Here is a 26,977-nt window from a genome sequence, read left to right on the forward strand (position 1 = left end):
TACATTTTGGGTACAGGATATAGAGAAATCAACCTGGAACTGACTAGAAAACGTTCTCCCTGCTACAAAGTAGCATTCAGGTTGCTGGGGGTGGGGGAGAGACATGGACAGTCTTACCCTGAAACCACCCATGCAGGCCATAATGCTGACCAGCCAGACAAGGTGTGCTCACAGGTGCAATCTTGGCATGGCTGTTATGGGGGTTACTGGCTGTTTCTGATTGGATCTGAAGCCTGTTCCACAAGAGGGAATTCATGCCAGATACTGTGAACTTGGTCAAAAGTCCATGGCTGGAGCACTCATAGACCCTAGATTGCTTTGTTGAATGGGCGTATTGGGAAACGCCCTTCTAAATATTTATGTTTATAACCGTATGTTAGTGCAGCTCTCACTGAAGCTTCTTTTTGCAGTGGGTCGCAGTTCATACAGAGACTCACCATGATGAACCAACCTGACTCCATCTTAGGCTTGAAAGCCATCTTATGCTAAAGACAAACTAGGCTCCTTCCTGTTTATGATTAAACCACCCTTTCTTAAGGATTGGGCTATGTCCCACCTGTAACCTTGACTACAAATGGTTCCTATTGCCTGTTACAGGAATCACAATCATGTCTTTGTTTCAAAAAGTAGCAAAGACCCTACCTTCGCAACACTACCTTTGTTTCAAAAAGGTTGTTATGACTATTTTGTTACGACTGTCTTCTTATGACCACCCTGCTGTGTTCTGCCTCTCTAAGCCCTCGCGTTTTGCCTGGAAAGTCCTTTATTTGAAAATCCCTGCCCCTGGGCTATAAAAACCTAACCTTCCTCATGTCCAAGGCTGACCTCTTGAACCCCATCTTTAGAGGGGAGACATTCCATGTCCATGAATTAAAAAGCCTGGTCTAATCAATTGTTTGCTTTACTTAATTAGGTCATAAGGATTTGGGTTAGTGGTCTTTCTCCTCTCGTCTTTGGGATTAACAATAACTGGTCAAAGATGATCACACCCATCCTTTTTAGTGCTCCTAGGAACAGCTAGCAGCTGCTTCTGCCCTTCTCAGCACCCCCATGAGGGAGTTCTCAAAGGAGGGTGTAGACAATATCTTATATCATCACCCAAGCAGGGCCCACCCTCTGAGTCACCCACTAACATGGGCTGAGGAAACCTTATCACATGCCAGGTGTGGCCAGGGATGATCTTTGAGGTCCCCAAAGCCATGTTAGCTATGACCTCATCTGTCATGACTCTGAACTGCAACATGGGTCAGGCATAAGGGTCTGGAAGCTAAAGTCTGGCTCTGTTGTTCTGCTGTGGCCAAGTAGGAGGCACAGTCTGGGGTGCCCAGGAGGGAGGCAGACCCTGGTTCACCCTGGCTGTAACCTGCTCTGTGCTGGCCCATGGTGAAGGACTACAGCACATGAGAAGGGGAGAAACAAAGGCTGAGAGGGGGATAGGTCAAGCCAGCACCCACCACAGATAGGGAGAGGGCATCAGGGAAGAGCCAGTCTAGAGACCACTCACACTGTTGGATGACAAAGGCTATCAAGTACCTGGTGCCTCTATCTGTCCCGAGAGTAGGAAGAGCTGCCCCTACCCTGATGGACCATGCAGGAGATGCTAGGCCCTTGGAGGTCAGAGGCCTGGGGTCACTCAGACTCCAGAGAAGACCTAAGGTATCCTGTGACTGAGTGAGAAACTGTAAAGGGCTAAGGCAGCAGGGGGAGCCACTCCCCTACCTTTGTGGAAGACTCCCTGGAAGCTTCCAGAACAAAGACAGGGCCTGGAATGGACTCCCTCTTAGAAGACAGGCTATGGCTATGTTTATCTTTTTTTTTTTTTTTTTTTGGTTCTTTTTTTCGGAGCTGGGGACCGAACCCAGGGCCTTGCGCTTCCTAGGCAAGCGCTCTACCGCTGAGCTAAATCCCCAACCCCAGGCTGTGTTTATCTTTTAACCCCAAGCCTCAGTTTCCCTTCTGTACAGGTGACCGAAAGCATTGTATGCAGCTATGGTAAGGGGTGGTCAGGTGACCAAAGAGGAGGTTGTGACCCAGAGGGGAAAAGTTGGATTTGAGACCTCAGATCATGTGAATGTGGGTGCAGCCTGTAACCCATTGTCTTTTCCAGCCTTACTCTGAGGCTCCCCCATACCCACCCCAGGAACAGGAGGGCTGGGGGAGCCTAATAAAGCATGTGGGAAGCTTGCGATGACCATTTAGACATGGTAGAGTGCTGTGCAAACCCTTGTTGGCATCATTTCCCCAACTGCATAAGAGAAGTCTGGAGGGAGACTTGGTCTACACTTCTGTGAAGAGAACAATAATGCCCCCCCCACATATCACCCCTACCCCCTCATAAACATTACCCCCCCACATCACCACTACCCCCCACATCACCATACCCCCCACACACATCACCACTACCCCCAACACACACACATCAGCAGTACCCCCCCACATCACCACTACCCTCCCCCCACACACACACCACCACTACTCCCCACCACACACACACCACCACTAACTCCACCCCACCATTGCTACCCCCCCCACACACACATATCACCACTGCCAGGTGCTTGCTCACACCTAGAATTCCATTTCCTTTCTTCCCAAACAACTCAGTCTGATGAGGCGGCTGGGCATCTCACAGACCTGAAAACAGGAGTTCCCAGAAACCAGACTGCTTTCCAGTCCTCCACGAACAGCCATCCAAGGGACATGCAGCTTTATCAACCCATGGAAGCAGAGGTGTCGCCGTACCACACCATGCCCTCCAGTGCTACCTGTTCCTGGTGCGGTTGGGAAACTCCACTAGGTAAAACTTCGCCAGGGCACTCTGCTTTGCTCTCTCCCTCCAGTGTTGCACACCAGGTCCTCCAGCCCCTGGAGCTATGTATTCATTCAATCTAGAATCACCTCCTGGGGTAAGGTGTTGGGGAGAGCTGAGCAGGTGCTTTCTGCTCCTGCGCTGTCTGGTATCCTGGTACTTCCAAGGACAGAGGTAGGAGGTGCTCTGTATTCCCCAAAAAGAAACTGAGGGACAACAGGCAGCAACCAGAATTCTAGATCTGGGAGAGCCCAGAATAGACCCCTGATCCAAGGCAGATGGGTCCCCTCCCTAGCTGGGGGCACACACTCCAACTGAAGATGGGAGGAGGGGGTACCCCGCTGCTTTCTAAGAATCTGCTCCAATGTCCCCAGGGGGAGTGGTGCAACACGAGGTGTCTGGGTTCGGGGCCTTGCTGAGCCTGGCTGCTCAGGGTAGTAGAGTAGAGGTACCTTTGTGGAGGAGAGCTAAGGACAGAGTTTGGACTTGTTCATGTCTCTGGGGTTGTGCTTAGGTCCCTGGCCTAGGACTGGGCTATTCCACAGCAGCTCCTCTTCCTCAGGCCCTCATCCTGGGCTGACAGACCTGCCACCCAAAGTGCACACCAGACAAGCGGGAGCAGGAGGCGCCGGGTGGGTCCCCACAAGCCGGGGCGGGGTCCCGTGGGGCAGGGGCGGGGCTGGCCGCGGGCAGGGCCGCCCCTTCCAGCGAGGGCGGACTGCCTTGGCCTTTAAGCGCCCGCTGACGCTCAACTGAAAGAGGCTCGGGTCAGTCCCCACACCATGCCCGTTTTGCGCTCCGAGCCAGAGTGCGCCTGAGCCGTCCGGGCCTCGGTGTCCCCGCGGGTCTTGCGCCGCCGCCTCTCCGTGATGCAGGCGCGCGCCCTACTCCCTGCCACGCTGGCCACGCTGGCCACGCTAGCTGTGTCGGTCCTGGCCCGGGAGCCCCCGGCGGCGCCTTGTCCTGCGCGCTGCGACGTGTCGCGCTGTCCGAGCCCTCGCTGCCCTGGGGGCTATGTGCCAGACCTCTGCAACTGCTGCTTGGTGTGCGCCGCCAGCGAGGGTGAGCCCTGCGGCCGCCCCCTGGACTCGCCATGCGGGGACAGTCTGGAGTGCGTACGCGGCGTGTGCCGCTGCCGTTGGACCCACACGGTGTGTGGCACAGACGGGCACACATATGCCGACGTGTGCGCGCTGCAGGCCGCCAGCCGTCGTGCGTTGCAGATCTCCGGGACTCCAGTGCGCCAGCTGCAGAAGGGTGCCTGCCCCTCTGGTAAGCTTCACCAGGAATCCAAAAAGGTTTGCTCTGAGGAAATTGAGGCCCAGGGAGAATCCGTTCACTGGGCAGACTTTTAAGTACAGTTCAGACAACCCTCTGTCCTTCTAGATGGAGACATTGAGGCCCCAAGAGGTAAATGTTGTCCCCCAAAGTCACAAACAAGTTAGAATTAAAGCCTAATGTGGCAGCCTGGTAGCATCTGGTGGGCTGTGAGGCTCTGATCCAGCCACATTCCTGTTCCTTAGAGTCCTCCAGTGACTTAGAAGGGAATGAGCAGCAAGCAATCTTTTCTGGTCAATTTCTGCTGTTTTTTTTCTTTCCGTTTGTTTGTTTGTTTGTTTGTTTGTTTGTTTGTTTTTTCTGTCAGAGTATGGTGGGTGCTGGTTCTGTATACCCATCTTGGGCCTTACTGTCTGAGAGACAGAAGGTTCAGGGAGACCAGGCAACTGCACCACTCTGTTCCTATCTTGGCTGTGCTTGGTGTACCCTTACTCTGTCTCCCATGTGACAGACACTATTAGCAGCAGGCTCTGGGCAGAGATGGGTAGGGATGGAGATGGATTTTGTTCTTCACAGATTGAGCCATTCTTTTTTCTGTGCTTGGCTGTTCCTTAACTGGAAATAGTGCATAGCGTGAAGGAGACCTTCTGGTACCCTTGAGATTTCTAGACTGTGGAGGGCACAGAGGTATGGAGAGAGAGGAGGAGTCAGCCTGAGGGTCAGGTAGATATCTATCTCTAAGAATGTCAGAGCTCCTTTGGACGTTGGCAGGGTCTTAGGTTTCAGAGGTCCACTGTTTCCGGTTGATTGCTTCATTGTGTTCTGGGTACTCATCCATGAGTGGTCTGATGTCAGGCTTGGGAGAGACGCTGGCAAGGAATATTGAGCTCCATGACAAGGCATGGTGAGTCTCAGTGTCACTTCCTGTGCCTGGTGTACTATTGCTGCTTCGGGAGAGCCCCCCCAAGAGAGTTGTTGAGTTGGGACAGTAAAATGGGGCTCCCTGGCAAGGATGGGGGAGAGTGAAGAGGCCTGGGCAGAGCCAAGACCAAGATCTGTTCTAGAATACTGGCCACCATCAAAGCTCAATCTGCCAAGGAGATGTCAGGGACTGAAGCCAAAGAGGAAGGACACACTACCAGAGATGTTAACAAGCCAGGGTCTGCCATCCATCCTCAAAAGGCCGATTAGAGCAATGTAGCTACATTGGGAGAAGGAGGGAAAGTGTCCAGTGACAGCCCCCAAGTCCATCTAGGGGTCCTGACATGAGATTCAGGTTTAAATAGAGAGACAGGTATAGTTGACCAAGCAGCTCCCACCCATCCTTGACCATAGCGCCAGTCTCTCCCTGCTGGCCCGATGCATCCCTGCAGCCTCCTGCCTCCTCCCAGCATGAGATTCCCGGGGAAATTCCAGTTTCTCAGGGCTCTTCGCTGTCTCAGTAGCCTGATAGCCAGAGGGAGGGGCACAGGTGTCCTCCACAATGTCTTCATTCAGTCCTGTCAGGATGGTTACAGCTAGACAGAGCCAGCGACCTTGAACCTGACACCTGTCCATTGCCCACTTTGACCTGGATTGTTAAATGCAGCCCAACTGTCTCTTACTCTTCCTCCCAGCTCAGCTGACAGAACTGGCCTAGGACACTGAGATCTCAGCCTCTGTCAACACACACCTGTCATTGCCTCCTGCTCACTGTGAGCGCCTGGGCAGGAACCACAATGCCCAGATGCTCTGAACTCATGTACGCGCTGGGCACAGGGAGACCTGAGGAGTCCCATTGCAGGCGGTGTCTGGGCAGGAGGTTGCTATAGCACTGGGGATAGCAGAGGGAGGCCGAGCCAACACTGCCTGTTGATGGCTTTCACCTTTCTTATCCTCCTGCATCACTTCACATGGCGGTCAGGTGACCCTGGTCAGTCTGTCCTGCATGTACCAACAAGACCCTCTCCATACCCTCCTACACCTACCTGGACTGTCAGGCCCTGTTTCTACCAACATGCATGCACGCACACACACACACACACACACACACACACACACACACACACACACACAGAGACACACCTCCACTACCATCTTCTGCACCTTCTCATCCTCTAGCCACCTTACCTCAGTGCCTTTGCACATGCTCTGCCCACTGGCCACAGTTGCCCCCTCATCCTTCATCCAGCAGGGTTCCTCTTCCTGGGCTCAGATGTCCTAACACCCTGAGCTGGCTTCCCTAACCACTGTGCGTCATTGCTAAGTCTGTACCCCCACGCACTGATCTGTTTTCTCTGCTTCTTGTTCACTCTGGGCCTCATGGCAGAGGTGGATGAAGCACCTGGTTGCACACAGTAGGTGATACTATATAAATGTCTGGGCCCATGGGTCCCTGCAGCTCTCTTGGACCCTGTTAGATGGTTCCACTGGGAGTGATGGAAGCTGTTTGGTCCCACCTGCACGTTAGAAAAGCATTCTCAAGAGAAGGGTATGACCTGCACTCGAGTCGCTTACAGGTGGCTAGCTGCCTGCTGGCTCCCTGGAGTCAATGTCCCAAGGCCCCTCTGCGGTTATAGATGTCCACATGTTACTGCAGCTCAGAGCTGGGAGCCCTGGGAAATTCCCACAAAGATTTAATAGGCGGCTTTTAATGTGCAAGGCCTGTTTATTTAAGAGCTTCGGTTGGCTTTTGTATTCCCTCCTCTTAACAGCTTCTAGGGGCTCGGAGTTGAGCATTTGAGACTAACCAGGCAAGAAGAAATCTCCTGTATCTGTCCCTCTGCCTGCTGGGACTGCAGAACTGGTCAGTGGTATGGCTGTGCGTGGGGACTGGTAGGGTTCCAGTGGCTTCCTACGTTTATTTGATGCTGGATAAGATTGTGTGTCCATCTGGTACAAGGAGGAGCTCCACAACCGGTGCATTCAGAAGCTCCAGATCCCTTTCTTCACCCACCCCCAGGGCATGCAGAGGTGGCCATGGGGCTCAGTGAGGGTAGTGCTACCTAGACAGAATGATAATCACCCATGTCCGACACCATCCAGAGGCTGTGTGTGCTCACTGGCCTGTAGGAGCTCTGGAGACAGTGAGGCAGGCAGACTGTAGGTCCCAGACCTGTGCAGATGCAGACCTATGCAGATGTCACAGCAGACTGACCAGGACATCTACAGCCTGGGGCTTTGAGGGAGGTGCCCACCAGAGTTCCTAGGGTCAGGTGTCTCAGACTCCTCCCACAACCTCTGAAACCTTTAGGAGTTTATCATAGAGAATAATGTTGGGGTGCCTTATAAAGACAAGTTATCGTGATGTAGTGTGCCACCCTAGGACTCTCAAAGTAAGGGAGAGCTTGCCCCAAGCCCTGGTCCCCTGACTCCCTATTGCTGGTCTGCCATACATAGTACTTGAGCCCCATGAGATGGGGCCACCCTGGAGGACACTGGTGAAGAAGTTATGAGAAACAGTGCAGTCTCAAGACCCTGTTCCTGGGGCTGCGGAAACTATATGCGTGACAGGCCTGAGCACCACAAGCTGTGTCTGTATATCCATGTTACCAGCGTGGCCTGCAGGCTACATACTCCTCCAGCCCAGGCTCTAGGACCTGAATATCCAGATCCTGTACACAGAGTCCTCACCTCCTGTGTCCCAGCTCCAGTCCCTGACTCTTGTACCCAGTGTCACTTGCCTTTGCACACACAGTCCCTTTATCATATGTGCCAGTTTCTCCATTCCTCAAGGCCTAGGCCAAAAGTCACGCTTGTTCCCTCACTGAGGGCCTCTCTAGAGCTTCTCAACCTTCCTAATGCAGTGCTCGGACCCTTTAATACAGTTCCTCATGTTGTGGTGACCCCTCCCCACTATGAAATTGTTTTTGTTGCTACTCATTACCATAATGGATTGGTTATGAGGCCATATGGAAACATTATAGATTACAATGTGAATATCTGATATGCAAGGTATCTGATATGTGATCCCAAAGAAGCTCATGACCCATAGGTGGAGAACCACTGCTCTAGAGTTTCCTCAGTACTTGGGTACCCGGGATGGGCTGGCTCTGGAAGTGAGCAGAGAGTGGAACACACTGTCCCTAAAGCTTCAGCCCTGCCACAGCTCGCCTGCCTGGGTGGCTGATCAACTCACTGTTTTTCCTTCTTTTAAAAGCTTGCCTGTCCCTAAGTGACCCATGTCCCCTGGCCACATATGTTAGTTTAAGATTCTGTGGCCCTCAGATCCAGAGTCCTGCCTAGGTAATGGAAGAGAGAGGAGGGCAGCTGCCCAGCCTAGAGCATACATACCACACACCACTCTTCCTCACAGCCACAGCTCAGGGCACCAGCCCAGGCATACAGCACCAGGCCCAGAGTCGACCTCACTGAGCTCTCCAAGGCTGATCTAGTGGCGTTGTCTAGGTTGGGAAACAAGGCTTAGAGAGATCGGGTGGCCTGTCCCAGGCACACAGCCTCAAGCCAGGCACACCCCAGCTCCGTGCTGCTCCTTGGGAGTGTACAACAGTTGGTTAGCATCCAGGAGATACCAGGCTTGACCTGTGTTTGGCTTGGGGCCAGCCGGGCGCCTCTGGCTGTGAAATTCCAGGCTCTGCTGGCTGAGCCGACTCCTGGAGGAGGTGCTGCCTGCTCAGGGCTGTGCTCTAAGGCCATTCTCAGTTCACAGAGGTCCCCAGCTCCCCTTATGGAATGAGTGCCCTTCCACCTGTGACCGAGTGAGGAGGAGCAATAAAGCCTGGCCCGTGTGGAACGCTCGATGCTGTCTTCAATCTCCCAGTCCCATCTGCACGGGAAGGAAGCACTGTACCATGTCTAGATTTTGTTGTCATTCCCCATCAGGCCTCACACTATACCAAACCTTCACCTTTGTAATCTCAGCTGGCTGATGACCCAGGGAGAGACGACATGGCTGTCCCCCAGTAGGAAACCCCAGGCACAGCGAACTCAGCAGACTTGTGGGGTCTTTCCGTTAAGGAGTAGCCGAGCTGGGGGACACCATTGAAGAGTCAGACATGGGGATCAGAACCAGGCTCCTGTGTGTGTCAAGTGTGCTGGCTGGGCTCATGCACTGGGGACCTTATGGGTCCCTGTCAATCATGATGACGGAGCCATGCAATGAATAGCCTCGGGGACGGTGTAGGGTGCCCCTGTGTTATGTCCTGGTCGTTCATTTTCCCATTCTGTGCCTTCATTTCCCCCATCTTTTCCGTGGTAGTTGTGACTGTCGAGAACTAGCACACCACCCTGCTTGAGGGTTATCCAGGGCAAGCATGTTGGAGATGGAGCCCTGAGGTCATCTTCCTGCCCAGGGCTACTTCGTACAGCCAGCCTTTCTTCTCGAGGCCCTAGACACCTGGCCCCGATGGCTGGCCTCTCGGTCAGGCTGCTGAACAAAACTTCCGGGCCTTCAGATCCCGTTTATTTTTGAAAAACAACAAAAAAACAGAAAAAACGGAGCCAACGGCTGGGTGTGCTAAGACTTCGGCCTTCAGAACTTGGCTCGGCCTGGCATGGGGGTGGGGCTGTTAAGAAACCCCAAATAAACAGAGCTGTTTCCTGGCCCAGCCAGGCCAGTTCATGTGGGAAGCCTGTGGTGGGGGCTTGGGGCCCTCTATATGACTCATGGTGACTCATCTGAGACTGGGGCCGGATTAAAGGGCCATGCTTGTCAGTCTTCAGGTTCCCTGACCTGAGCAGGGCTAGGCCTGCCATTCTAGGATGGCATTCATACCCAGTCTCAGTTTTCTGGGCCTTGGCTGCTGCTCTGGGGTAGGGGTTTCAAGCTGTTGGCCGGGCTGAGCAGGTTCTGGCTGGTGGCTGCATCATCTTCTTGTCTCTTTCCAGGGAGCTCCTGGGGGCTGCCTGTGTGTGCTAGTCACTGCTGGGCTCGGGTGAGCCAAGTGTGTCTCTGGTCTGAGTTGACAGTGCTGGGGAATGGGGCCATGTATAGTAGTGTCTCTTTGGTTTTTCTGTGGTCCTGAGCATGGAGAGCTGGCTGAAAGCAGGATGTGCTATTCTGGAACCTTGCTGCAGGTCTTGACATCTCCCCCATTGCCTGCCATGCACAGTCCTGGCTGGCACGGTCCTGAAGGTCAGTCAGACCCTCCCTCTGGAATGGTGAGTGGCCTACCAATGTCTGCTGAATGACCAGAGCTTCTGGGCCAAAGCCCAAGCAGTCTGGGGACACTAGGATTTACCTGTCAGGCCTTTACTCCTGCCTCAGTTCTACCACTGCCCATAGTGGGCCTGGCAGGTCAGGTGGGCAGAGCCTGGGGAAGGTTCTGTGGGGCTTGTAGTGCTGAGCCCCGGGGTGAATTCGGCAGTAAAGCAGATAGGGTGATCTGTTCTCCGTGCTGTCTTCGAGGACAGAGTTCCCTCCTCCTCCTCCTCCTCCTCCTCCTCCTCCTCCTCCTCCTCCTCCTCCTCCTCCTCCTCCTCCTCCTCCTCCTCCTGGGTCACAGAAACACTGGGCTCAGGTATCAATCCTCCCTGATCACCAGTCAGAGGCAACAGATGGCTTCGCCTGCACAGGAATCCTCTTCTTGTCCCATTGCACCCCAGGTTCCATCAGTCCCAATCCTGTTCATGCTTCTCCATCCCTGGATGGTCACTTGCTGTCCCTCACTGCCAGTGGACACCAGGGCTGGGCTCACAAAGGCTCTGGCAGGTGTGCCTGGGTAAACTTCACTGGAATCTGGGTAGGAATTGTTTCATAAGCCTCAATTTCCCCACCTTTGCTGCTGAGGCTTCATTCCCCACAGGCTGCCACCCAGGGCATCGGAGACATTGCCAGACTGTGTGTGGGGGACAACACTAGCCCACATTTGTTTCAGAACCCAGGACATGCTCTGTAACCCTCTTATGACTGCTGCTTTGGGCGTGTTTTCCTGGGGCAGGGAACATCACCATTCACATTCATGTCAGTTGACCAAACGAGGGGTCCTCTTCAGTCCCACTTGTTAGATGGGAAAGTCAAGGCCCAGAGAGGGTAACAGACTTGTTACAGGGCACACAGCTAAAAGAAAGCAGGTCCAGCTGGACCCAGTTGTGTGCAGCTCTCAGTCCTGTACTCATTTTAGACTCCAGGGACCTCTCATAAGCACTGCCAAGCAGTGTGGTGCCAGAGACCGGGACCTGGAGGTCTCAGTACAGGCTCATGTCACCCACATGCCTCAGGCCTGTGGTCCTGGCAAGCCACAGCCCTGTTGCTGATGGTGGCAGAAATCTGAGCCAGTGATGAAGGTTTGGGGGACGTTCATGTGCTGCCTAGCAAGTAGGCCTGGGATATGGCCAAGTTGGACAAAGGCGGTGCTCTATCCACTCAGGAATCTAGCCCAGCAAATGAGGAAGGGCCTCACAGAGGCCAGATGGGATGGCTCAGGAGAAGAGGCCTTGGCCCTTTCACTGTGCACTTTTCTATCAGCACACTGGCCCCCAGGCACAGAGAGGCTGATGGTCCTCTCTCCAACATGCCGTGGTTACGTGGGATCAGGCAAGGGCCCTAGAGGTACTGGTCCCCAGCATCAGTACTGTGCTTCTCTGAGCAAAGATCTAAACTTCTCTAAGATTCCTGCCCAGCCCTGAGGAGTCCAGTGGGGGGAAATGTGCAGAGTCTCAAATCTCAGAAGACCTAGTTAATCATTCTCCAGGGCAAGGACCACTATTCCCAATGTCTGCGTACCCCTGTATTTCTGAGAGATGGGGTACACGGCATGTTGACATTGGCTCTGAGTCCAGACCCTGGGGCCAGGGGCTGCTGGAGAACAGCAGGTCTCACTGACACCCTTGGTCCTTGCTGCCAGCGCAGGTCTCCATCAGCTGACCAGTCCGCGGTACAAGTTCAACTTCATCGCCGATGTGGTGGAGAAGATCGCGCCAGCCGTGGTCCATATAGAGCTCTTTCTGAGGTGCGTGGGGCCCCTGTCCCCGAGTTGCTCTGCAGCTCCCGGTCATTCCCAGTTGCCTGCTGCCCCCCAGACTAGATCTGCATCCAGCAACCAGGAGCATAGTAAGGGTTGGAGTGGGATGAGTAGCAACTGTTGAAAGTTGGGATACCTGGGGGCTGAAAGTTAGCCTGAAGTAAGTACTTAGGCGTCTAGGACTTAGAAACAGGGGACAGTCCCACTGAGGTGCCAGCTCTAGAGGACAGCTGCATCTAGATCAGGCATGAGGGGGCATGTGCCAATTCATGGTGGAGGAGAAGGAGTCCTGAGTGGAAGTGGGTGAGGGAAGCAGGTTTGACCCTGGGAGAGGAAGCCCACTGTGTGATGTGTGGTCTAGCTTTCTGGAAGGATCTGTCTTTACAGACTGGGGTGGAGACTTCTTCCTTCCTCCCACACCCCATACTGTCCCAGAGATGTCTGTGCTGGACGAGGAGGCCTGCCTTCTAGACACACCAGCCAAGGCCCCATCACTCACATCCGGTCTGAGGTCTCAATTTAGACCCCCCAGAGAGAGGCCGGTTATGGCAGGAGCCTCAGCTCTCCAGACACAACAGTCTCCACCCTCCTCGCCCTGCAGCTGAGTGGAGAGGGCAGCTGGGATAGTGGAGCCAGACGGCAGCCCACCTGATACAGATCAGGGAAGCTGGTGACCCGCTTATTAGTCTGGCTCTGGTACGGAGCTGCCTGATGTCAATCGCCGTCTCTCCCTCTGTGCTCTAAGGCCAGCAAAGTGTCAGACTGCTCAACCTCCTGCACACTCACAGTGGCAAGATGGGGGCGAGGTATGCAGCAGGGGAGGAGGAGGAGCAGTACTCATCCAGGGTCCAGCCTGAGCTCTAGAGAACGTCCGCTCTGAGTCTGTTTGCTCAAGTCATCCTGGGGTTCCTGCTCTAGGAGAAACAGCTGGATGTTTGCACAACTCAGCACCTATGGGACTGAGGCCCTTCTGCTTGTCAGATCCCTGCTGTGATCGACAGCTTTTAAACCTAAGCATCCCAAGGATTTTCCTGTAAACTTGCTCACAGTGTTCTCCCATGGGCCGGAACGCAGTTCTGAAGTCTCCCTGTCAGGAGGTAGGAACAGAGGCCTAAACCGAACACACGCACACACACACACACACACACACACACACACACACACACACACACACACAGACAGACAGACACACACGCACACAACTACAAACACACACACATACACACATGCACGCACTCTATATACACCACACACACATATACATTACATTACCACACACACACACACTACGTATACACACATACACATGCATGCACACACACACATGCACGCACACTATATACACTACATATACCACACACACACTATATATACACACATACATGCACACACACACACACACGCGCACACATACACACTACAAACACTGCATATACCACACACACAACTACATACACACACATGCATGCACACACACTATATACACCACACACATACCACATACACCACACATATACACACATATACTACATATACTACACATACACCTACATATACCACACACACAACTACATACACACACATGCATGCACACACACTATATACACCACACACACACCACATACACCACACATATACACACATACACTACATATACTACACATACACCTACATATACCACACACACACAACTACATACACACACATGCATGCATGCACACTATATACACACACACACCACATACACCACACATACACACACATACACTACATACACTACATATACCACACACACACACAACACACACACACACACACACACACACACACACACACACTACATATACCCCACACTCAGTAAATCTGAAACTGTCACTGAGAAAATTACCAATGGATCCACTAAGAGGCTCTCAGCAGAAGGGGGCTAAGGAGGGACTGTGTGTCTCTAAAGGGCCTGGGGCACAACCCCTGAGCTGGTTAATCACAGGCTGAGGCAGCAGTGACCTCTGGCTGGAGAAGCCAGAACCTCAGGTGTGGGCAGGGAAGGTAACACAGAGCCTCCCAGCCATTGCCCTTGACCTGTGGGGTTAGGTGCAGGGCTCTCTGTCTGCAGTTTTGAGAGGAGCTGGGTGTTCTTCTCAGACAGACATGGCTGGGAGATGGAAACAAGCCACAGACACTGCACTTAGCACGCAGGAAGCTAAGCAGCCTGCCACGGTGGGAATGAACCCTGCTCTGCCATGCTTCCTCCTGCCTGACCCCAGCAAGTAGTCCCAGATGTTGGGGCCTCCATCTCCCCTGAGAGCTCTGTACAGCAATCTTTACCTAGGGCTAAGTCACAGAGCCCACAGACCAGAAGCTTAAACATTGGGGCTTGTTGCCCCGCTGCTCTGGAGTTTGATTTCCAAGGCCAGGTGTCAGCAGGACACCACTCCCAGATCCTGGGCTCCCTCTTAACGTCTAGTGGTTCTGGGTGTCCTCGGATTGGAGGTTGTCCTTCCCACCTGCCTCCCATGGTCCCTCTCTTCCAGCTTCCTATCTAATCAAGGTACCGATGATTGGGCATAGGGCCCCACTCCATTAGAATGTCACAACACTGTCACACCTGCAGAGACCCACTTCCAAGTGAGGTCACACCACGGAGCTGTGGTCCAGACTTGATCACGTCTGCCTGGGAGGCACTGACCCACAAGTCTCCCATGAACTTTGAGTGAACTTGTCCCTGGCTCCAGGGAGCACTTAGGACGTTTGTTGTTTTCCCTGGTCTTGCCAGGCTGAGGTGACATTTTGAAGAGACTGACACCATGCTCGAGAGTGCCAGATACTTAGTGTTCCTTTATCTGCTTAGTATCCTCAAGGCCCATGTCCTTTTCTGTGTCACCCCGAGGATGAACCTTCTGCCCCATCCCATACTGAAAGTAAAGGCTCCTTAAGCCTATTTCCCAGATGGGAAGACTGAGTCTCAGAGGACTTACAGAGTCTGCCTGAGGGCAGCTCAGCTAGGTTGGACAGGCAGTTAGAGTCCCGACTGTTTGTCACTAGAGCCCTGCTATCAGGCATTGGCGCCACTGTGGGCTATTATATGCTGACACCAGTGGTACTTTGTCTCACTGCAGCAAACTGCAGATCAGAGATGACGGTCACACCTTTGTGGCCATGAGCTGAATCCGGCTTCAGTGTTGGCAAGGCCACACCCGCACAGGGCAGCCTCGATTCAAACCCAGGTGGAGGAGGGAGTGGCCCCCCAAGCCTCTTTCAGCCCTCACCCCGTGATTTTGTGTGCAGGCACCCTCTGTTTGGCCGAAATGTGCCACTGTCCAGTGGCTCGGGCTTCATCATGTCAGAAGCCGGCTTGATCGTCACCAACGCCCACGTGGTCTCCAGCTCCAACACCGCCTCAGGTCGGCAGCAGCTGAAGGTGCAACTGCAGAATGGGGATGCTTATGAGGCCACCATCCAGGACATCGACAAGAAGTCAGACATCGCCACCATCTTAATCCACCCCAACGTGAGTGGGATGATGCACCCTGCCTCTCCCAGCAGCACCACCTAGCCCAGCCTTCCTAGGGGATAGCAGGGACCTGAGGCCAGGGCCAGCGGCCACATCAGATAAGAAGCCCCTGAACTGCCTTGCCCAGGGTGCCAACATCAGGAGCAAGCAGGACACAGGAGGGAGGGGAGAGCATCCCACAGCTCCCTGCCTCTTTACTGTTTAGCCAGATCCACATCCCTGTCCCTGTGGGCTGACAGACCAGGGAGGTCGGTCCCCACCTTTCACCTCTGTGCCCACACTTACTCTGGCCAAGAAGGCAGACCTGTGTCAATGCCTCAGGACCCACTATGGTCACTGGAAGCTTCTAGAAATCCAGGTGCTGTTGCTTCTTCCTGTTTGTGTCAGAGCCCTGGGAAGAAGGACCTGATGGACTCATGGCTTAGAATCTTACGGGGAGAAATGGGGCCTTGGGGAGATTAGGATTCTCATCACTTGTGATCTGGGGAAAATGGCTCAGCGACGTTTGATCACACACCTAAGATCCCAGCTAATAGTGCCAGGGCCAGGCTGCCAGGCCTAGATGCAAGCCTTCCTCAAACTGGTTTTTACTACATCCAGTGGTACCATTGCATGGTTCTGGGATGGTCATGGGGGTTTCCTGTATCCCTGCACTCACCATCAAATATGCCACCGTGCCTTTAGCTGGGGTCAGGCTCATGGTTCCCCTTAGATGTCTGTGAGTCAGATGGTGTGGCTGAGTGGAGCCTAGCCTCTCCTGGATGCAGCTTCTCAGTGTCCTTGGTGTTTGCAGAGTTCACTACGAAGGTGGAGGGTCCATAATGGGCTATCCTAATGCAGTCCCTCTATAGTTCTGACCCTTGTCTGGGTGCACCCCCTCTTCACCATAGCACAGAAACTGAGGGTGGGAGCAGGGGACAGACCGGAGGGCTGAAGTGCTGAAGTGACAGGAGCTCTTCCCGCTATGGAGGCCCAACTTCTTTGTGAGCAGCATGAAGTTCTGCTGTGCTCAGGGGATCCAGGCTAGGAGAGGCTCAATGCTCAACCGCGTGCAGATACAGGAAGCTGTAGGGCAGTGAAGGATGCCCAGCTCTTACATAGCGTCCATGGTGCTAGGAGCATAAACCATTGCTTCAGAGCCAGATCAAGAAGACTGCCCTGAGGTGAAGAGCATGCCTGCCTGTCTTTCATTGACAACAAAAGCATTGTGTGCCTCAATACCACACACACACACACACACACACACACACACACACACACACACACACACACCTACCTCCTGGAGCCTCTGAAGCTCAGAGGCTCTCCTTCTGCTCCCCAAACAGATGTGCACATATGTTTGCTCTTCAAGACCATGAGCAGAAGGACCAGGTAATGGAGCCCACAAACAGATGGGCTCTGCTGGCCCTGTGTGAAACAGTGTTCAGGTGCCTCATATGCCAGAGATGGCATCAGTTTCCCTGTGTATCTATAGCAAGGAATCAAAATGATTCCAAACTAGGGTTTCCAGGTCCTTGACAGGGCTCCAGGGAGCTACATACCCGGCCACAGAACGACTCTATTGGATGCAGCACATCAAGCCTGGTGGCGGCATAGCTTTCAGCCAACTTGCAGAGCAAACTCACCACTAAATCTCAGGCTTAGCTGTGCAGTAGCACAAGCCTTTAATCCCAGCACTCGGGAGGCAGAGACAGGTGGATCTCCGTGAGTTCGAAACCAGGCTCATCTATACAGTAGGTTCTAGGTTAGCCAGGGCTACATAGAAAGACCGTGTGTCAGAAAACAAATCCCTGGGCTCAAGGATATCAGAGGCCAGGCCCAGCCTGGATGCTGTGCACCTCCCCATGACAGGCATTCCTGGCCTCCTAAGATGAGCCTGGGTTCTGTGGACTCCAGCCCAGTCCCCAGTCAGCTGCTGGCCTGGCCTCAGGGCTGTAAGGCCCTCCTTCCTCTCCAGAAACCAGCCTGTCAGGATCCCTCTCTGGGCATCTGAGCCTCTGTCCTCTCTCTCATATCCCTTCTTCTCCCTCCAGAAAAAGCTCCCCGTGTTACTGCTGGGTCACTCAGCAGACCTGCGGCCTGGCGAGTTTGTGGTGGCCATCGGCAGTCCCTTTGCCCTGCAAAACACCGTGACAACGGGCATCGTCAGCACTGCCCAGCGGGATGGCAAAGAGCTGGGCCTCCGGGATTCGGACATGGACTATATCCAGACAGACGCCATCATCAATGTGAGTGCTGTGGGCAAGGCCAACCTCATACAACACACCACTATCTAGGAAGGCCTTTTTGTTACCTCATGTAGAGCACTCACCCAGTGGCTGCCTCCCAAGGATGGGCCTCTCTGAACGGCTGCAGAGATGAGGCGACCCAGTCATACCCCTGTCCCACACAGCTTGTCACTTTCTTAGGATTAAGGTTATATTGGGTGGCACCATGCCATTCACACAGCTCCAAGTCTGGGTGCCTTGGCACGTACCCCCGTGCCTGCCATGACTGGTCCTGGAGCCATTCATCTCTGTAGAGACTACCAAACCTCCGACACTGCTTATACTGCAAGTACCTAGCAACTGGTGTGTTGTGGAAACATGGAAGCATGGTTTATGATACTTTGGTTGAGTATCAAGACAGTGGAAGTCTGTTCCGGTGACCCGTCTTGTCACTGACTTGAGTCAGTGGTGGGGAAAGAGCTTGGGGACCATCGGGGGCGGGGGGAGGGGGGGTTCATGGCACAGCTAACAGTGGTTTTCTCCTTTGCAGTATGGGAACTCAGGAGGCCCCCTGGTGAACCTGGTAAGTGTCCCCTAAAGTGCTCTATCTGGTTTTCTAGGCTTTGCCCACACAGAGGCACAGGCTGGAGATAGGGAGAAACCCCATGCAGCCCTAGGAAGTGCATGCCCAGAGGTCAGTAGTGTGGCTGTGTTGGAGGCCCAGAAAGAGCTGAGCCCTAGGTCCATGCTGCCTGGAGTCCTCAAGGACAACAGAACAGTTGTCAGGCTGGGCCCATGTGCTCCCCCATGGCATTGGGCAGTGGGGACACAGATCAAGCTGTTACTGCCCTGGGCCTTGCTGTCCTCAGTTAAAATCTAAGGTGAGAGGAGAGACCACACCCATGAGCTCTGTTACCCACACTTCTTCCAGAGTCAGAGCCAGCTCCATCCTGGCTGAATTTTTTCAAGAAGAGGGCAGATTTACCCGGTATCCCAGGCTCTGAGGTCTCAGTGCAGCCTGCCCCAAGGGAACTTAGCCATAGAGTTGGTAGTGCCCACACTTGTCAGGCCCTCATGAGGGGGGTTCTGAAGAGACGCGGGCCTTACCACTGAGACAGACCAGGAGCTGGGAGCACTTAGTGAGGGTGTCAAGATGAAGGAATGGGTGGAGAAGGATACGCCGAGGACAAGACATGGGAGCACTACCAGAGTTGGAGGAGACAGCCATGGGGCAGCCCATGGGCTGGGACAGTGTCCTCCTGGCACTCAGGTGACTTGTGCAGGTGGCTGTCTCCTCCACACTCATGATTCTCCAGGCAAGGCTGCTGATGGAGGCGCCCGTGTGGTAGGGTCTACGCTAGATTCTTAACTTTCTACCCTAGGCCCCAAAGAAGTTCCCTGAGAAGCTGGTAGTGCCTTGGCTGGGTTATCGAGGGCAAGCATCCTGTACCCCTCCCATGGCCAGGCTTTTGGGAAGGGTCCTGCCCAGGAGTGGGTCCCGTTGTCTGAGGTAGCTCCTGATCTGACAGCATTAGCTTCATGAAGGACGGCAGAGTGGGAGCTGAGCTCAAAACAGATTATGAGCTGCCGCCCGGCCCTGCTCAGTGGTCCCTGCTTTCATAGGGAAGGGATAGAAGGGGTCCAGATCTCTGGTGGGGATAGAAGCTGTCCTGGGTGCAGTGGACACTGCCTCCTAGGACAGAGGAGCCAGAGGTAGGGAGGCAGGAGCAACCCAATAACTTTTGTGGAAGTCCTTTCCATGGGTAGAATGGAGAGATTCCCCAGGATTTGGTGGTACACAGGGTAGGAGTCACTGACACTGATGTGACCCAGAGAGCCATGTTTACAGGCTAGCTGGGACTGCTTAGGGGATCTCAGTGGAGCACGACAGCCAGCTCTGCCTGGCACCCCACCAAGTAACACCGCACTCTGCTCTCTCTGGCCAGGATGGTGAGGTCATCGGCATCAACACGCTCAAGGTGGCGGCTGGTATCTCCTTTGCCATCCCCTCGGATCGCATCACGCGCTTCCTCTCTGAGTTCCAAGACAAGCATGTGAAAGGTAAAGAACTTTCCAGAGGGCAGGTAAGGCAGGGACCCCCAGGATGAGGCCCCAGTCCCAGCTGCAGGAGCTATGTTTACTCCTAACTAGGTCATTTACCCTCCCCAAACCAGCAGACCCTGGGGCATCTCATTTCTAACTTCTCTTAGGGCCTTCCTCATGCCTCTCAGCTCATGAACACAATCATCCCTTCCCCCTCCAGACAGTCTTTTCCCAGTCCCACCATCCAAGCTTAGATACCTGACCTCCTCTTAGTTGGTGAAAAACTGTGTTTCCTTCCTTTCACCCACCTGTCCACCTACCCATCCACCCACCATTCATATACCTACCCGCTTAATCCTTCATCTGTGTTTTTATCTGTCTATCCACTCCCCAATCTAACCATTCATCTGTATGCCAACCCCCACACACTCTATTACCATTCCATCCATTCATCCATCTACCTACTTGTCCACTCAAGTCCTCACTCATCTATTCACTCACCAATTTATCCACCTATCCACCCACCCATTCAACCATCCACCCATCCAACCAAATAACCATCCATCTATCTATCCACCCACCCATCCATCAATCCACCCATCCATCTATCTACCACCCTCCATCCATCCACACACATCCATCCATCCACCCACCCACCCACCCAACCAAATAACCACCCATCTATCCATCACCCATCCATCTATCTATCCATCCACCCATCCAGCTATTGATCCACCCATCCATCTATCTACCACTATCCATCAACACACATCAATACATCCATTCATCCACCCACCCATCCATCCATACACATCCTTCCATTCATCTAGCTATCTACCAATCTACCCATTCATCTATATTTTTACTCACCTGCCCATTCATCTTTCTATATGTTCATCCATCCGCCCATCCATCCATCCATCCGCCCATCCATCCATCCATCCATCCATCCATCCATCCATCCATCCATCTACCAATGTACCCACTCATCTATATATTTATTCATCTGCCCATTCATCTTTCTATATATCCATCTATTCATTTATCCATTTATACATGTCAATCATTCATTTATTTATCAGTCCATCCATCCACCCACTCCCCATTCACTGATTCACTAATCTATCAATCTACCCATTTGTCTATCCATTTTTACATCTATTTATCTGTCCTCCCATCTATCCACATACCCACTCACTCCTCCATTTCTGCCTCCATCTGCCCACACATCTACCCATCCATTCATCAGTCCATTCATCCCTCTTACCCTTTCATCTATCTGCTCATCTACTTGTACACACACCCAGTCATTCATCCACGCTCTCACTCATCTACCCATCCATTCATGCATCTACCAACCCACCCGTTCATGATTTATCCATTTACCCATCCACCTATCCTCCTTCCTCTCATCCATTCATGCTCCCTAAGTACCCTTCTCAGCCTATGAGTCATACAGTCAGCCCAGCAAGGTATCCTCTGTTTCAAGGGAGCAAAGTTCAAGAACCCAATCCTTGGGAGTCACCTCCTGCCAGCCTCTATCTCTTCACCCCAGTCTAAACAGGAATTTCCAGTCCTTCTTGCCCCCACTCCCCACGATGGGTGGCCATCTGCATCCCTCTAGGGAGAAAGCTCGCCAAGCAAGACTGCTCTCCAAATGAGAGCATGCTAATCTTTTCAGTTGTTGATCATGGCCACTGTCCAGAAAAGAGCCCCATTTCTGGTCTCAGGCTCCTGGGGCCCCCACCTACCCCATTTTCAGCCCAGTGGCCGCCAATTACCATGTGTCTCCCATACCCACTTCCTGGCCGGCACCCAGGTCTAACCCCACCTTGCTGCTCATACTCTCACACTGCCTCCCTGTCTCCTCCCAGCCCTCTCACGAGCACTGCACTGAGAGCAGGGGCCTTCCTCCTGCTTGCCCCCTCCTTTGCGGCCCTGTCAGCCACACACAAGGATCCCAGTACAGCCAAGACCCGTCCCATGAAGAACTGCAAGCGAGGAGCCTCATTCTGTTCCAAGTGGCCCTATGAAGATGACAGGAGCAGGCAGAGCCTGTCCCTCCCAGGAATCCGAGGCACCTTCTGGTGAATAGTGGGAACTAGCCACCTTTTCTCTTGGCTAGTAGGAAGCTCAGAACTAGACCAGGGTTCCTAGACCATGGGTAGCCTTGGCCCTTTGTGTAGTGACTAGAATTTTCCAGTTAGCTTGCTTATGGGATTGGAACTGGGATAGACTGGTCTGTGGGTGACTGCTATGCTGGAAATGGGCCAGAGACCTCTTGTCCCCTGGATGCTTCTTCTATTCTCAGACAAGAACTCCCTGGGGGTTAGGATCTGCTCCTCTGTTGTAGAGCAACTGTCCTAGTCACTGTGTCCTGGTCACTCAGCCCAGGCTCTTTGGAAATGCTCACCCCCATTCCAGAGCTGTTATCACCCAAGGACAGTGCCTTCCTACTACCAGAGGATCTGATAAGGCTTAGCTAAGTGGGGTCCATTGACTTAAAGTCATTCTGAAATGTGTGCTTATTTATGCTTTTCCGTTTCTAAATAAAAACATCAGATGATCTGAACCCTGCTAATCTAAGTTCTTTAACACATCCCTTTTATTAAATCAGGGAGGCATTGAGAGCATCTCTTTTCTCATCCAGGGGTTGGTGCAGATTCTGAGTGACTGGAGCAGTGTTGGTCAGCGGAGCTGTCCCCTTGGCTGTGAGCCAGGAGCTTTGGGATAACAAGGGAGGCAGGGCACACCCCTGCTTCTTCTGGTCTCAGATTCCCTTTGAAGAACTCTCATGCCTGGTAGAGTCCCAGAAGAGGAGGTGGGTGGGTATAGGGAGTACACAGGGCCTGCCACCAAAGCAGGAGCTTGAGCTGGGCCCCAAGCAGAGCAACACTCAGCTGTACTTCTCTGCAGCCTTCAGGGGACGGAGCTAGGAACCTTGACTGCAGACGATTAGACTAGCCTTGGACCAGAGGTCCGACCTAGCCTCAACTCCTTCCAAGACTGCGCAAGTGTATGATTGGCTGAGCTGCCCTGTCCTCTCCTAAGCTGTGCCCTCAGAGCCTTCCCTCTGGTGAGGAGAGAAACCCAGAGGACTTTGGAACCATGTGACATCTGGATGATGGGCGTGGACAAGAGAGAAGAGAAACAGGAGCTCGGAAAATGGGGACGTGCCTATCCCAGCTGTGGGCAGGACAGGGTAGCCCAACATCACAGAAGGCCAGCGAGGGTGGGCTATTGAGGAGACTGTCAGAGCAGGAGACCTACATGACTAGGTATTGTGCGGTATTGGGGAGGGGGTAATGGTAAGTAGGACATGTTGACTTCTGGGCAGGGGTCAGTGGCTGAGAGGAGGCGAGGAGACTTCAGGGTATACCTACCTTTTCATGGTTGAATCGGGCTTTGTTCAAAGACTGAGGCATTGGGGTTTATCAACAGGCAAGGGGTGGTATGGGAGCAGTGTGTGTGTGTGTGTGTGTGTGTGTGTGTGTGTGTGTGTGTGTGTGTGTGTAAGGGGCATCAACCAGAAGCTGAGGAGCTGCCAAAGACAGCTGGGGTTCCTTTGCGCTGACCTGAGAGAAATCACAGACAGGCAAAGGGCAGCTCCAAAGAGGTCTGAGAGTTACTGCTCCAGAGTGCAGGGGGTGGGGACCCTCTGCTCCTCTCCTCACTGCTCTCTATATTTACAGACTGGGAGTCTCTACTCTTTCTGGGCTCTTCATGGTCTTTTGTCTGTGGTATTGTTTCTCGGCCATCTTCTCTCAGAGTTTATCCTCTGTTGATCTCTGGAACTCTTCAGAGCTTCTGGTGTCAGCGTCTGTATCTCTTGGTGCTTCTCTGAAACACTCAGCTTCTTCTTGGGGCTACGGCTCCAAGCTTTGGGTGTCACGGTCTACAGCTCTTAGTGGCTCTCTGAAATACTCAGCTTCTTCTTGGGGCTACAGCTCCAAGCTTTGGGTGTCACGGTCTACAGCTCTCAGTGGCTCTCCGGAACTCTCAGCTGCCTCCTTGCTGCTGCCAACCAGACTGTTTTGTTTTATTTTGTACTTTTGTCTGCTTTTTGTGTAACCAGTTCAACCCACTACTTGTGATAAAGATCAGAAGTAGGCAGAAGGACCACTCAGGAAAAAGCTTTTGTAGGGGCTGGAGGGATATGTCCTTATATAGCTACAGAGAGCACGGTAGGATTCCACCAATGACACGTCAGCATCCTACCTACCAATCCCAGGTCTCTCATGAGCTCAACCACTTTCTGCCTATCACAAGCTATTTGTGATTGACAGCTCCTACAGTCACTGGGGCAGTGCCTCCCTCACCCCTAACTTGTTGCAGATTGTTACTGCCGGGGCTGAAGCATCTGTGGACAGGGGTCACCGAGCCTTCTCAAGGTTGGAGTCGGGTGTCCCAGAACTGTCTGGAGCTGGCCTGGGTAGAGCAAGACCTCCTCCTGGCTCTGGTGGCAGCTGTGGCTGCCGAGGTTCTTGCAGCTGGAGTGGAGCTCCCCCTGAGGACTGCGGAGTGTGCACAACAGGCATACTGGCTACCAAAGGAGAGTTTGCTTGGCTCACACACCCTCCTCCCACCCCCACTCCATCCCCACTCAAAGCTGTGAGGCAGAAGGGCCTGTCATGTCATCCAGGGGACTGAAGGGCCTGCTCTAAAAATAGGCCTTACACGATTTAAAGAAGAAACCTACCCAGAAACACTAAAGTCTGCTTAGACTAAGAAACCTGTGTGGGAATAATGTCACTAGTGTCCCCTGCTTACCCCTAGAGGTAGGCATCCCTCTAACCTGCCTCAGAATGAATCCTCAAATGTGTGAAGCCCTGGCTGGGGCTTTGCCCACAACATTGGAGGTCTGTGTGAAGGTGGCAAGCATCGTTCAGTGGCACTTACCATAGCCACTGCCCTCTAGGTCTAGAACATTCTCAGGTCCCAGCTGTCTCAGTCCTTTAAGGTACCCTCCCCTCTTCTGCCTTGTCATTCTGTCACTGATGCTCTGAGGCTTACAAAGTGGGGTTACGTGAGGGCAAAGTGATGATTCCCACCTGTGCTAGTCTTTCCAATTGGGCTGCATGTGTTTACAGAGGTGTTTTCTCCACAGAGATAGGCACAGAATGGAAGAGTTCAGTTACAACTGCACTAGCCTCGAAAGTCCATAGACCCGCACCTCTCCTCTGTACCTCGCCTCAGCAGTGTGTCTAAAGTATCCAGCCTCTGTGGCTGGGGCTGGGGCACTGCCAGATGACCTGTAGTAGTAGTCCCCCATTAAAGATGTCTCTGGGGGTTGGGAATTTGGCTCAGTGGTAGAGCACTTGCCTAGCAAACGCAAGGCCCTGGATTCGGTCCCCAGCTCTGAAAAAAAAGATGTCTCTGAACGTAAAGATAGCCCCAGCCTGTTGCCAGAAAGACACCCCTCACAGGAAAATGATCAGGTCCTGCTCCCCACACCTATGGGAAGCCGAGGCCTTGTGCTTTTTAAACATGGCCTTGAGCTACAGGTCAAGTGGAGGTGTCAAAGGAGGGGGTATCTTGGACACGCAAGCTTAGGACTCAGGCTTCATCCTGTCCTGATCCAGGTTCCTGGATGTAGGTGGCATCTGCAGTGGTGCCCTGGATTCCCCACTCACCTTCCAGCCTTTCCTTGCATGAGCTGAATGTACAAATGCTTGTGGGACATCACATGAATATCAGGGCACTGTACCTGCACCCCACCTGCTAAGCACTACATTAAGGGCACCCCCTCATCCTCTCCGAGTCCTACACCCTTCTACCCTCCATCTGCAAGTCTCTAGGCCCTTCCTCCTGGACACATCTGCATTGGCTCCACTGCCACTCCATTACCCAGCATCAGCGGCCACCCTCGTCCTAGCTCACTATGGTGCTACTCCGGCCACACCACAGACCTCCCACAAGCCTCAGAACTACAGCCTAAGTATGTCTGTGATTCAAGTAGAATCTTGAGTCGTCTGTGGCCAACCCAGCTCCTCTGGGCATTGTAGATACTCAGTCATCATTTGCTTTGGATGATGGATTCTTCTAGCACCGCTTGCCCAAAGGATGCTCCTTTCTCCACCTACGTGGTTTCCCAACCTTACCACAAAACTGAGTAACTCAGTCCTTCTGAGACGTTCCAGTGCCGCATGGCCGTGCCTTCTGTTCTCCTAGGAAGTCCTGAGGTTAGCCCTCCCCCTCTGCTGGTTCTCATCAGCTCTGCTCTCCGAGCTCTTTTGTTCCAAACACAGTTGAGAATCAGCTGTTCTATTTCTATGGAAGAAAATCAAAAGTCTGCAAGTGGATCTGTCAAAAAATCTTGGGTGAGGGGTTGGTATTTTAACAGTGTTGCAGACTCAGATCCGGGATCACAACATCTGGCTTTCTTCAGCATATGTTACACTGAGTATACAGTCTACAGGCCAACTTCTGACGGCCTGCTACCAGACTCTACAAGCAAACTTGACCTTGGTACGTTGAATCTTTGATAACTTATGGGTTCTAGTAGCTTCCTTGGTAGATTTCACTGGGTTTTCTATGTAGACGATCGTGTGGTCTGTAAATAGAGATGGTCCTCTCCTTCTCCTTCTGAAGGGCCACACTCATCCCCAATATTGAATAAAATGTTGAATAAAGGGTTTGGGAATGGGCTCCCTTGTCCTGTCCCTGCAGGGAGAAGATCCAGTCCCTTGTCACTAGGCATACTGATGGGCAAAGGTTTTTGTTTTTTGTTTTGTTTTTTTAAGTTGAAAAGCCGCCATCCTGTTTCTGGCTTCTCGTGGGTACACATGTGAGATTTTTGTGTTTAACTCATAGTACGGCTTTTCCTTTTTAGTCTATAACTACCATTAGCTCATTTTTGCTCTTTTACTTTGTAAGGTATTGGAGACTGAGCCTAGATTGTGTACATACTAGACAAGTCCTCTACCATTGATCCTTATTCCCAGCCGTCTTCTGACTTTTTGTTTTGAGTCAAGGTGTCATTACATCTCCGAGGTTGGCCTTGAGCTCACTCTGTACCTCAAGTAGGCCTTGAACTGGACACTCTCCTGGCTTAGCCTCTGGAGTAGCTGGTATGATAGACCTACACCACTAGGTCAGGCTGACCTTTTTTTTTTTTTTTTTTTGTTCTTTTTTTTCGGAGCTGGGGACCGAACCCAGGGCCTTGCGCTTCCTAGGTAAGCGCTCTACCACTGAGCTAAATCCCCAGCCCCCAGGCTGACCTTTTAAT

The 26,977-nt window shown here is 52.8% G+C and overlaps 1 protein-coding gene across 2 annotated transcripts in view; it reads left to right on the forward strand.

Moving 5' to 3' along the window:
• The first annotated feature begins 3,512 nt into the window (after positions 1-3,512).
• Positions 3,513-26,977, forward strand: part of Htra3 (HtrA serine peptidase 3) — a 28,391-nt gene continuing 4,926 nt past the window's right edge. Inside the window, exons 1-7 of one of the 2 annotated variants that reach the window (XM_087583857.1) lie at positions 3,568-4,081; positions 11,877-11,976; positions 15,274-15,496; positions 17,533-17,727; positions 18,257-18,289; positions 19,653-19,767; positions 21,624-22,321. In XM_087583857.1, the coding sequence (XP_087439983.1) occupies positions 3,679-4,081; positions 11,877-11,976; positions 15,274-15,496; positions 17,533-17,727; positions 18,257-18,289; positions 19,653-19,767; positions 21,624-21,646 (1,092 nt within the window). In that variant the 5' untranslated portion in view covers positions 3,568-3,678 and the 3' untranslated portion in view covers positions 21,647-22,321. 2 annotated transcript variants of the gene reach the window in all.

The sequence above is a fragment of the Rattus norvegicus genome, chromosome 14 (assembly GCF_021556685.1).
Source record: "Rattus norvegicus strain SHRSP/BbbUtx chromosome 14, alternate assembly SHRSP_T2T, whole genome shotgun sequence".
Taxonomy (NCBI): Eukaryota; Metazoa; Chordata; class Mammalia; order Rodentia; family Muridae; genus Rattus; species Rattus norvegicus.